Consider the following 13,313-nt stretch of genomic DNA (forward strand, 5'->3'; position numbering starts at 1 on the left):
AAGGAACGATCAACTCAGAGAGGAGGGTTTGGGGGGGGGGGGCTGGAGGGGGGGAAGGTAGTCTTTAAAAGAAAATACCACATAAATTGCATCACGAAAGAAAAGAATATTGGAATGCAAGCAACGATTATATTTGGTATACGAGCTTCAGGAAAGTTCAGTTTGTTTGTGTATAGAGCAAGCCTTATATTCACAAGATTGAAAACGTGCATAGTAAAGGAAAACTGCACATATATCTAATTTCATGCAAGAGTACACTTAAAGGCATCAGTAAAGCTAGTGAAAAGCTACTTTACATTTGACATGTGGATGCAGAAGCACTAACACCATTGTTTCTCAGGGTTCTCTCAAAGCTGCCACAAAAAGGTTCCTCCACAGCATCCAGAACAGTAACTTCAAGTCAAATGAAAAAGATGGCAGTGGCAAAATACTGTTAGGCCAAATCAAAATCCCCAACAACCTCCCACATCCATCAAACAGTCCAATTATGCTTTGCTGAGAAACAAGCATGCTTCAGCTTTGATGGGAACTAACTAGCACAGCTGGACTTGATAGGAAACAGTTCAAGCGTTTTTCTTGCTATCTGAATGAGATAGCCTGCGATCTAAAGAAAGGAGCTGGCTACGCAAATTTTGGTTGTCCTCAAGTAACCGGTCATACTCCAGAAGAAATCCTTCTGATTGTTTTTGAAGGGCTCTTGCATTTGCCTCTGCAGCTTTCGCAGCCTTGTCTTTCTCTAGTGATTCCAGCTGCAATTCCTCCATTTTTTTCATCATTTCTGCAACAAGGTCTTTCAAAGAAACAATTTCTTCTTGCACTGCAACATTTTCTTTCTCCTTGGGAGGGCTTTGTTCTGTCTTCAGGCGGAGGTATTCTTTCTCTACAGATTTGGCCTTCTTCTTTAGTGTGTCAATGTTTAATTTGAGTGAACCTATCTGACAAAGTTGATTGTGCAACCGGCTAACAATCACTGCAAGGAATAAGAAGTACCCTGCAAAATAATAACAATCAATGTGAGGGACAAACCTAGATCTTGCATTACCACACTACAATGAACTAAGGTGCTCTTTGAATTTAAAAAATTTTCCTTAGGCCATAAGAAAATAATCAAGTATACAGACAATAAAAATGCTGCAGATAACATTTGTATACAGTATGCTACTCATCAATCTGGCAGGTTGCTTCATTCGTAGTGTAGTTTAGCCTTAAATTTTGTTCCTTGCTTTGAATCCAAACCACTTCCTCCAGTCCAGCAGCATATGAATAAAATGGGAACCTAGAGAATGAACAATGAGACCAGAAACATTGAAGATGTATGTCTGAGAAACTCAAAATCAAGCTCTTAACCATATTTAGGAAGTTTTTGAGGCTTTAGGAGTCATGCTTGCTCTTATTAGCTTTTGAACTCAGATCTTCTCAAGATGATGCATCCAATGCATGGAAAATAAGTAAGGAAAGAGCTCTTGCCCTTACTACTGGCAAAACCCCACCCCCCCTCCCATTATCTCACATGGATTGATGAGGCATAGATGAAGTTGTGCTACTCAGAGGGTTTCTGCCGAGGTCCTAACCCAAGTATGGTTATCAACTCGTGCTAAAATCCAGGGATCACTGTCCAAGACCTATACTAGAGTAGAATGCTCATATATGCCTGCCTTAGAGTGGCCCAATTGGAGCAAAGTTCCAAAAGTGGACCAAAGTAGCTATAGCATAGTAGACAGCCTAGCCTCTTACTGTCCTTGTCCGAAAGGGCTCACACATTGCCCGCTGCCCCCAACTCTCTGCTTACTTCTGAAGCCAAGAAAGAGACCCCTTCTCTAGTCCTCTGAAACTCTCAGTAAGCCAAGGTTTAAGAAGCCCACAAGGTCCTAAGGGTCCATACAATGTAGGGTTGCTAGAGCTATGGTCCAAGAATCTCTGATTCCCAAAGGACTTAACTCTGAATTGTGCAGGCACACAGCCAAGGAAAATGGGCTAGTAAAACTCTGGACACAGATCTCCACTGTCTTCTCCGGGTCTCAGAGTGCTCAGACTTAACCACATCGCATAATGCTTGACAAGACAAGATCAGAATTCCTGTGGTGTGCAACGGAAATTAAATAAATATTCCTTGCATTTCTTACTGATCCATTACATTAAAATTCTGTTGCTAAGTGAAAACTCTGAAGCTCTTTTTCTTGCATGTGTTAACAGTTCACATCCAACATGTCTCTGACCAGAACTCTCAGAATTGTCATTAAGCTCACACCACTCTAATCATTTAAGGTATTACAAACGTTCTCCTCACCTCATGAGTCACACCATCTGCATGTACACATATCTCTATGTCTCTCCATGACCTCATTCTCCAACATGCATGTTCTCCACTTTTTCACTAGCGTTGCAAAACAAATATATAAAATCTCGTGGATTTAATAACATACAACTCGGAATAAAAAACTTCTATGCGCTAGTTTATATAAAGTATGCATCAAGGTGCTAATTATCTGGTACCATGCTGATCAGTTGTGGGATCTGCTATTGTTACCTTTTCGGCCATGGCACCTAAGTGGTACTGCCTGTCCAATATCCAAATTTGCAACGAACATCTAACGTGTCCTTGTCCAAAACCAGGTCTAAAAACAGAAGAAGGTCCACATCGTGAGACAACTTTCACTAGGCAAACCTGTCCATCCGACTAAAATCTGATGCCATCCATAATGTACTCCTAGTCCCACTGCATAGCTTGGTTTGGTTGACCTAGTTCATGAAGCAGGGCAAGGGCTACTTGATCGGAAAGTGCGTGGGTGAGAAGAGCTCAGTTGAAATGTGCTATGCAGAAATGAGCTTAGGCGTAGATTGTCAGCGAACTGCACTTTCAAAAAGAATCACATCGTAAAAAATCCCTGGTCTTCGTAATGGTTTGCATAATTGACTGATGGTATGAATTTCTTAAGAACCACATTGCCCTCTTGCTTTGTCTTCACATTCTCTTCCTGCACTCATTTATAAACTGACGAGATTTATGGCAGTAATGGCATTTGCCCTCCTTGACATCTTACTTGCCTGGAGTGCTGGACCCCAAGGCATTCTGTGCTTAGTGATAATGTCACCTTCCTACACCTTAAGCATATGCATCTGAATAAGAAGGTACATAATCCATGCCTCATTTGTTGCCCGATACATTGGTTCTGAGTATCCCATGCGTCCTCAGATGCTTGCAAACCTAATTCTATGAAACGGTACTTCTTTGCATAGAAAGAGCAATTAAAGACAATGCATGGGCATTCTTTCTGTCAAAGTCGTTTTGCTTTTCCTGAAGAGGAGTTTCCATTGCATGAGATCTCTATTAGATCAGTATGAACCACAGGTATGTTTCTTCAAAAGCCACTCTATCAATGCTTCTCATCAAGAAGCAATTAGTCAAGTAGTTTAAACCGTCCATCTGATGTTCCTAGCTAATAGAGATTGCCTGGATCCTTTGCCATTGTGCCTGAAAGGATGAGATATGCAAATGCAGAAGACAATTAAATTAATCCCCTCTGAGCTCAAAGCTCCAAGTTGAAGCCAATCAGCTGATGCCAGCTCAGCTGGTAATGTTGGTGCTGCTAGAACATAAATCTACACACGTGTGATGTCAAACAGCAATCTGAAACAGAAATCAGTATAAACATGAGAAAGAAATCGTCTCCCTTTAAGTTCCTCTTACTTGTTGGTTTTTCCTTAGGATACATATCCGTCGCTGAATTTGCAGCTGCCACACACACTCTCAGATTACAAGGACAAACATTCCTTTTTTTTCTTTTTTTCAAGAAAATTACTTCATTAAGTATGAATGAAAACTGCGAGCGCAAGCTCAAATGCGGGAGTACATCATGCAATGCATGAGGAAAAAACAGCTCAAAGTGAGATAATAAAGAACCAAGGCGGAGGCTGAAAATGCCATCTCAACCCTGAAGGAAACTCAGAGAAGAAAGGAGATCCCCTCCAAACTTTGAAAAAAGTAACTCTCCTAGCAGTGGCTGCTCTAGAGGATCCTTGCATGCTCGCCCAAACGGCCATCAGAGTGTGTATTGTGTCAGTCCAAATACTGGCCATAGTCTGAGAAGGCTGACCCTAGATACCCTCTCGCCTCTGTACACCTGGCTCTCCAAATATGCCAAGCTGCAATGCTCGCCAAAATCTCCCAAGACTACTGAAGCATGAGCAGCTCTGAAAGGAGTGTGGGGAACATCACTATGGTCTCGGCATAGACTATGAACAACTTGTGATAGCGATGGTCACCATGGATGCTACACCAACGCTTGACGGTATATCAAAACATGCTCGTGCAATAAGCAAAAAGAGAGAGAGACGAAGAGGAAAGAGTCATTGCCAAATCGGTTAGATGAAATCTAAATTAAAACAAAAGTCCAAGATCTTGTTACGAAGAAGCATATGCAAAAGGCATCTATTCAATGTGAAAACCTCTAGTTATATAAGAGTCTCGTTTTCCCTAGAGATGCAATTAACAAACTAATGTTAAAAATTGCAACTAGATTTGTTTAGGCCTCTTTAATTTATAGAGCATCATTTCAGTTAAAGTAAGATTAAGGGTATTATTGTTAGATTCAATGATAATAATTGTTGCATCTAAAGAAAATAAAAAAGTTGTAAATAGGTGCTGTCTTACTCCAAATACCAAGGCGTATGGCTGCACAATCATCTTTCCCAACTTTTCTAATGTCAACCATACTACCACTAACAAGAAATTTGAATGATGTCGTGGAATGATTGGTAGCAATTATTTTTTGTGATGACCCATTATAATTTGTACCTGAACACTTGTACAAGCTGCGGACCTGGCTACTCCCGCCTCTAGCCTCCCCTCCGCCTCCACTCCGCCTCTCCTCTACCCCCGCCTCGGCCGCCTTTCCGCCTCGCCTCCTCTCTGCCTCGGCCGCCGCTTCGCTCCGTCTCCTCTCCGCCCTGGAGGTCCGACGTCGCCGCCTTCTCCTCCCCCACCTTTTCACCGCACTCCTACCCCTTCACATCTCACCCCCTCCCGCCTCCTCTCTGCCCCCCGTGCTTCCTTCCCCCTCCGCCTCCCTTCCGCCCTCTTTCTACCCCCCCCCCGCTGCTTCTCCGTCTTGCCCCCTCCGCCCTCCCGTATTGCCTATTCCCCCTCACCCCGCCCCCCCCCCCCCTTTTTTCCTTCCTCTCTTCACCAGCAGCAGGAGCATTTGTGTTTGTCAAAAGGAAGAAGATCTTGGTGGTGACCTTTGGTCTGGCCAGAAGGGCTCTATGGCAACACCCTCGAATCCCACAGCCATTAAGGTCCTTCTTTCTCCAACCGACAAACAACAGGTTCAGCAAGCAGTTCAATCCCTTCAAGACATGGCGATTGTGGGCCTCACACCCACAAGGCGACAGGTGCGAGAGTGGATCCAGGCGAGCTTGGCACTAGAGGGCGACCACATTCAGGGGCACACCATCTATGGGAGAGACGTCTTCCTCATCCAACTGAGCTCCCCCGATACAACCTTGACACTTGTGGAGCACAGCCCCATCCTCCTTGGCCCACATCTGGTATACCTCTTTCCTTGGTACCATGGCTTTACAATGAAGGACATGGACACGACACACCATGTTCCACACTTCTCGGTTACGCTTCGCTTCCCAGGGCTTCCAAAGGAGTACAGAGCCATCCTCCCATTCATTAGTCGGGCATTTGGCACAATGCTCGAGTCTCCGCCAGATTCCGCAACAACGATTCCGCAACAACGGTGGTAGTAGATGACGGGGTCCCCAGGATTAGACTAGTAGTTGAGAGCCCAGAGTCCCTCCCAGAGTTGATTCTTCTAGAGACCCTTGAAGGGGGTACACTTTGCCAACGAGTGGAGATTTCTGGGTTACCATGTGAGTGTATCCGTTGCAGACTGATGGGTCACTTAGCCAAAGATTGCCCCCGTGGCCATGGCTGAGTGCCTCCCCCCCACCCCCGCAAAGCAGGCAGAGTCAGCAGGCCCGAGTCCAGCGCCCTCTCAGGCAAGAACAGCAGGAGTCTCAGATCCCCTGGGTTACCTCCTCAGAAGGGGACTGGACCCAGGTTAAAAAGAAAAAGAAACCAAGCAAACAGGCCCGCAAGCGCCGCAAGTAGAGGGTCAAACGCAAGAGAAAAGGACAGGGTTGATCGAGAGGCCCCGGAGAAGGAACAGCAGGAGCTACCTCCCCCAGCGGAAGGGGCCACCGTCCAGCCAAATGATCCTCCCGTTTCGGAGGTTCAGCCTCCACACTCACCCTTGCATCAATAGCGAGCCCCAGGAGCTCCAGATGCAGCGATGGCGACAGTCGCAGATGCTAGCCCAACAGCAGCTACGGAGGAGCGGATCCAGAGCCCCAGCGAACCTAATCAACAGGGGGGACCTACGGTCATCCTTATCCCTCCTCCTCCCCCTCCCCCTCCAAATCCCTCCCCCTCTTTCTTTCCAGTCCCCCCCCCTCTCCAGGGTTCCCCCGCCCCCTCCCCCCTGCTATGATCACTCTCACCACCGACCCCCCTTCCTCCGCCCCTGCTCCCCTACCTCTCCCACAGCCCCCCCTCTCCACGTCCGCATCAGTTTCTTCTTCCTCAACGGAGCTCTAGTCAGATGCTTATCGGAGGACACACGGGCAAGGCCTTTCCTCTCTATCGCTCGGTCCACTAGGGCTGCCCACTCACTCCCTTCCTCTTCTTGTTTGTGGCGGAGGCTTTGGGCTATTACTTGAGATCACATGTGGCGGGCCTCATAGGGTTGAGGCTCCCAGTTAGACAAGAGGAGTTGCTTGACTCGGAGTTTGCAGATGACACAGCCTTGTATGTTGAGGGCACCACAGTGAGTCTGGAGAGAGTCAGGAGCACCCTGGCTATCTACTGCGAGGCCTCGGGTGCACGGATCAACTGGACCATTAGTGGAGTTTGCTTATAACAATACTTCGAATACTTCCACTGGTAAGGCTCCATTTGAGATAGTGGAATGAAGGAAGAAAGTCCCGCCTATCTTGCATACTGATAAGATTTTTTAGGCTGATAACTATGTTGACAGCATGGATGTGGCATATCAGAAAGTGTACCAAGCTCTCCAAAAGACTCAAGCAAAGCGATCATCACCACCATGCACTAGTGTTCTTTTGCCTTTACAAAGGCAAGGCTGAAAAATAAGAGGGGCAAAGACCGGTTCTTCCCCAAGCTGAGTATGAGATACTATGGCCTTTTCAAGTTTGAGAGAAGATTAGTGATGTAGCTTACAAGGTTGAAGCTACCATATCATTGGAAATTCACAATGCTTTCCATGTGAGTCTTCTTAAGCCTTTCTAGGGGGAAGTGCTAGAAGATATGCCTTTTGAGATGCAGCCAGAGATTGAGGACCTAGATGAGATCCTAATTCTAGAGCTAATTTTAACACATAAGGAAAGTAAAGTCAGAGATAGAGTTTCCCGTCACTACTTGGTGAAATTTCAAAATTATACTCGATTATATGCAAAGTGACTGGAAGAGGGTGATCTGGTAGATACACCTCGACTCTTACAACTCTACTTAGAGCTTTTCAGCTCGAGCCAACTGCAATTGTGGCTCCTTCCGGCTCAGCACAACATAGGTCTGGGGGCATTGCCTGATGCTCAAGAGGGAGGTAGTCCCTCCTTTCTTTGTTAAAAACCAGGCTCAGATACCTAGAGGTCGCTTGGTGACATTGTATGTTTCACCCAAGATGTTGTTTGCTGACAGTATATCTGCCTTGGGACTTCTATGATCAATGTACTAATCACTATGAGATAGTTTTTGCAATGTATATGGCTTGATATCCTAGGCATTTAGCAATCATATATACTATGTCACTTTTGTAATACATGTTTTCATGATGGTACATTCACATGTATTTGAGTTATTGGATATCTTTACCACACTCAAATGTAAAGGTCGCTTGCCATGTTTCAAGAGGGGGATAATATATGCAAGGATAGGGCAAAAATAAGATAAGTCTTCAATTTTATTTAAATTCAAGCTTTTAATTCCTTTCTCAAGTTCGGATAGGTTTCGAAATGATACTGAATATATACAAGGATACGGGCAAATAAGATACGTTATCTTCAAGTTTAGAGTGAACAAAGAGAAATACAAGTCAAGGCATCTAAAAAGGAAATTCAAAAACACAAACACATCCTTCAAATTTGTTAAATTGAAGCTTTCAATCTCCTTTCTAAAGTTTCAACTTGAGAAATCACAACAACAAATCCAACTTCACCTCTTCTATTAACCTCTCCTACCAATTTTAGTTAGTTTTGGTGCATACTTCACCTATGTTTATCGGATGCGTCAATTTTACGAGCAAAAACCTATGAGCAGGTTTATCCGAGCGTGTTTTTCAAGAGATTTTTAAAAATGTTTTTCTTTAGGAAACATGGTTTTTACACTTTTATTTTCACTAGAACTAGATTCCTTTATAATAAAAATATACAGACTAGTCACTCATTCATTTTTACACAACATAATTTTCTTATTTAGAGACATCCCTTTGTACCCCTGTTATTACCTTAAAAAAGTGTTGATTCCTTTAAGAAACATTCCTCATAATCACTCTCAATGTAATAATACTATGCATATATAATTACTTATTAACACATTTATATCATATGGCAATATCTTTTTAGTGTTTTTATAGCATATTTATGGACATGTTTCTAAAGAAGTTTAAATTACTATAAATAAGTATTAACTTGGGCTTATATATCACTCTCATAAAATACATGTAATATTAAATACTATATATGAAAGATTTTCCAAAATATAACTTCATAGATGTGCTCAAATGGGGTGTTCCGATCAATTTGAGTGGTTGAATGACTATATTTGGACATTGGATATGAAAGTTATGTCACTTTTAAAAGTGCTGTCTAAGGTAGTTTCGCCAGCGAAACTACCTTGGGAGACTTGCTTCAAAGGGGTTTCGCTGGCGAAACTACCTGGATGGCTTGCTTCAATGAGTTTTCTTTGAAGAAACTCTTTCATGAAGATAGGTTGAGAGAGGGTTTTCAATGTCACCCCCTATTAAGTAAAAGTTGTAAGAAGGATCATAAGGGAATTTTCATAGAGAAGTCTACTCTACATGTGGGTTTCTTCAAAAGCCATCCCATTATGCTCTCACCATTCCTACAGATTCACCTAAAGATTTTTGTATAAAATAGGCATCGCTATAATACTTTGCATATTTCTAAGTGAAACTATGTTTTCTTCTGATCGATTTTTGCCATATTTATGCATAGTTGGAAGCTTCTTTTTTCCTTCGCTCGGACACTCGGAAGATTTCGCTCAGAAAATGCTCGTCCCCATGTTTATCTATGGCTTAATTTATTTAAGCTTTAATTAAGCTATGTTCCTTTATGACTTAGTTTATTTATGCATGTCTTCATTTATTTTATGGATAGACTATGTACAAGGAGGGCTTAATTTACTTAAGCTTTAATTGACGCTATGTTTCTTTATGGCTTAGTTTATTTATGCATGTCTTCATTTATTTTTTGCATAGACTATGTGCAATGGGGGCCCAAACATCAAGCTACAAAGTAATATTATATATCCTTTTCCTTATGATAGTATTAAAAGCCACCCTCCCCCATGCCCTTCATAAATGGTTCCCCCTCTCCAATCTCACACGTCCCTCCCTCTTTAATTCCCCGCCCTTATTTAATTCAACCTCTCCCCTCCCCATGCTTAAGACTAATTATTGCCCCTCGCCCTTCCCCCCTTTATATAATTCAAGCCCTGCACCCTTTATCCCACTCCCCCCTCCCCACCTTCCCCCACAATCTAATAAATTAATTGCCCCCCAATTCAATATGGGGGTACCTATTCAAGTTTCAACTTGAGAGTCGAGACCATTAATATTTATGGAGTCAAAACTTAAAAGCATATGGATTCTAGAAAAAACGGGGCAAAAACAAGGCAAAGACAGGGCAAACGCGTATTTTGATTTGGGTGAAACAGAGGTATCGTTGAGAGCACTTTGAACGTTTCATCTGTTTCGTCGTTTCAAGGTTTCCACACACAAAACGGGTCTTCGCGCTCTCTTCCCACATTTGTAGCACTTGCTCTGCTTTGTCTTGTGCACTATCGAAAGTAGTTCACCTCCTAGAGTGCCACCTCGAGTGACCTTGAGCTAGCCCTAGGAGACGAGCTGATTCCTTCTCCAGTAGAAGGGAACACCGATCACCAAAGTCCAGCTGACTCGTCATGTCCCGGCACCTCAACACTCGAGAAACCATGACCTGAGAATGAGCGCCGCCAACTGAAGAGACGTGAGGACAGCACCCATTGCCTGCAGACTGATCATGGAGAACATTTGCCTACATCAAGAATGGTTGCATGGTACTCCCTTTGAGGAACACGAGATTGTACAGCTGCCCCTGCAAATTGACAGCAAACATCACCAGACAGCTGTCTTCCAGTGCCGCCTCAGATCGCCCTTGGTTTACAGCTCCAAAGCTCGCAGCAGCAGCGCCTAACCTATCCACTGCGGGCGAGCACACCCACAGTAATAGCCCTCTTTCACTATGAGAGGCCATAATCTGACAGCTGCATCATTATTTGTTCGTATTGTCCTTATCTTCGCCTTAGGGCCTAGTATTACCTTTATACCTTTCAACATTAAATCTATATTTGACATCTGAAAGTTAAACCCAAAAAACATAAAATTCTAGAAATGCATTATTCCAAGGCTCTAAACAAAAAGATGTAACTTCTTCACACATGGAAGATTCCTAAAACACCATGCACTAGGTCAGTATCTTACATAATCTTGTAATACTTTTACTGCCACCCCAAAAACACACCCTCTAATTTTGCATAAATTCTTGAAATTAATACCAAAGGAATCCTAGGACTATTCTCAGCGCAATTGTTTGGCTGCTTTGGCTGTCCAATAAGATCCTAAACTATCCATAACCCAAGCCTCTCACTCGTCATTTCACAGTTTGGCATTTCATTTCTTTTATCATTGATGTGGTTTTTGGATGAAGCACCATATTAAATCTTGAGGAGCCATTAATGTGGGTAAGGAAGGCCTATGGAAATAAGCATACATGCTGTTTTCGAGGAGAGTCTGAGGTCTATATGCACATCTATCTTTATGTACAAATTGTCTTGCTTAATTGATTAAAAAATGTGTATATTAATCAAAAAGCTGCGCAAAAGTCAGGGCACCTCCTAAGCGCACAGTCTTAAGACTGTCGTTCCAACGTCTGTCAAAAAAAATATTTGAGGAATCACGTTTCATAGTATGAAACTCCATTCAGAATTCCCTTGAATTACAAGTTGAGATTGAAAAATCCAACAACTTATAATGTCTCCTATCATTAGTCCTAAAGTTCTTCATTAAACCTTAAAAGATGCCATAAAATACGCCATTTCGCAACAGTCGGGTGACCTCCTAAGCACATAGTCTTGCAATACTATTCCCATGTATGTCGCAACATAATCCAGGCATCAATTGAATAAACTCCATTCTACCCTTACAGTTTTATGCAATAGTCTCTTTAGCCGGATTCAGTTTCAAGAAGTCCTATAAGAGATGCCTTGCCACTGTCGAAGAGGCTTCTCTCAGCTCATTGCTTTTTCCATGTGGTTGTAGAAGTGTTCTTCAACGTATAGGATCTCCTACCTTTAATGCCTAGATAAAATCCTTGAAAATTGCTCCTCGATGGTAACTAGCCAAATAAAACAAGCATATAATTACTTATGCATTTTGTGGCCTATCTTAAACAGGTAAGTCCAACTGTCGATTAGCCGCTGATTGATTCTAAAATTTGACCTCATAAAAAAAGGCTTTCAGAGCTTGTGACTCCTAGCTGCTTCTCATTCAATTGGTTTTGGCATCTCGGTGTTCAGTGACCACTCCCCATCGTAGTAGTTATGTTGAGCATCCATGGGCAGATGTATTTCCAACCTGTATTACAGGTAGTCAAATTACTCCAACTATCTCTTTTCAGTAGAGCACTCGTCCTTGGGACTCTGAAGAGGCAGGAAGCAACTCTTTTGAAACCTGATAGATGAATCTACTCCATAAAAGAGTGAGCGCGGGGAGAACCTGGCTGATCGATTGTTTCCTGTAGATTTTGCTGAGTGCTGGACTGCTAATAGCCTTCAGGGCGTTACCGAATTTTAAAAGTTACATGCTCCAGCGACAGCAGCTACTCTCATAAGTATGTCCATTCCACCTACACTCTTTCAAAAGACTGCAAAACGTAGAACCGGGCATACTCAAGTCAGTTTAGATATGAGCAGAAAATGAAATTCATCGTAATCTGTGGGTAAGACCCGACCATCTCAGTTGCTCCTGTTGTGAGGCAAAGTGGACTTCTGCTTAAGAGGGGCTGTATTGGTCTGGCAAATTTATTGTTAATAAGGCCAAGCACGGCTGGGCAGTTTATTGTCACTCATTCCTGTCAGACTCCAGAAGTGGTTCTTCACACGGATAAGATGCTTAAGTTTTGATATGTTCTTCCAATCCGACTACAACTCAAAAATGTCAGTACATGCGTGGAGAGACACCAAGCAAGTGAGCTAATTTCGAGATTCGTCACCAGAAAGTGAGATTATACCTGTCAGAGACGCCTCTAGCAAATACGTTCGCAGCATGAAGTGATCAGCGGGAGTTGGTGAGCCGAACTTTGATATGCGCCTCTCGATTTTGTAAATGTTGCTGACAGTGCTTGCCAGAACAATCGCCAATGCACCTGCTAACGTCTTTACCACCACCGATCCCCGACCCGTCTTGAGGACGCCAATAACATTCATCACAAGCTTGTGCAGTGGAGGCAACGGAAGCATTAAGAGGAGGGCTATTCCGCCCTCGAAGAGAACTAGGCCAATCAAGAAGGTAATCATGTTTAAGACCTTAGCGGTTAGAAATTATAGAAGAACTCTCTCTCTCTCTCTATATCTCTGTGTTTGCAAGGAGTGTGTTAGATCGAGTTTGGGCTCTGGCGTTCGAGGCAAGGAGGCCACTGTACAGCTGAAAAAGTGTGCGTGGGTTCAAAATAACGCTTAGACGCAACAGGTAAGGAGACGATTGCGCTAGAGACACAGCGATCAAATTGTGCCCATAATCCATCCACTTTTAATCTAATTAATTCCTGAGCGTGGTTCCAGCCCCTCATTTGTGGGAGTGGGGTTCCTGTTAAATATGTACCCTTAGGGGTGAAAAGGAAGAGGCACTAAAGTGGGGAAGGGAGGAGTTTCAATTAAAGGATAATGGGGGCCTTAAAAGGGAGGCACCTTGAGATTGGGGAGGGCGGAAGGAGCACTTATGAAATCGGTGGGG

At 43.3% G+C, this 13,313-nt stretch overlaps 1 protein-coding gene across 1 annotated transcript; it reads right to left on the bottom strand.

Moving 5' to 3' along the window:
• Positions 1–253: 253 nt before the first annotated feature.
• On the bottom strand, positions 254–13,089 carry LOC147880897 (uncharacterized). The gene is made up of 2 exons (XM_087402443.1): positions 12,592–13,089; positions 254–991 (listed from the first exon to the last, which is right to left on the bottom strand). Exons 1-2 carry the CDS (start codon positions 12,875–12,877, stop codon positions 564–566), a joined length of 714 nt encoding a protein of 237 aa, XP_087258569.1. The 5' UTR covers positions 12,878–13,089; the 3' UTR covers positions 254–563.
• Positions 13,090–13,313: the final 224 nt, after the last annotated feature.

The sequence above is a fragment of the Dipteris shenzhenensis genome, chromosome 31 (assembly GCF_047967505.1).
Source record: "Dipteris shenzhenensis isolate YYH24624 ecotype China chromosome 31, Dip_SZ_1.0, whole genome shotgun sequence".
Classification (NCBI taxonomy): Eukaryota; Viridiplantae; Streptophyta; class Polypodiopsida; order Gleicheniales; family Dipteridaceae; genus Dipteris; species Dipteris shenzhenensis.

Excerpts from the sequence above, each read along its gene's own strand:
- LOC147880897 (XM_087402443.1), bottom strand. The coding sequence starts at position 12,877 with ATGATTACCTTCTTGATTGGCCTAGTTCTCTTCGAGGGCGGAATAGCC. Across the intron at positions 992-12,591 it reads GCTAGAGGCGTCTCTGACAG|GGTACTTCTTATTCCTTGCA; the intron begins GTATAATCTCAC and ends ATTATTTTGCAG.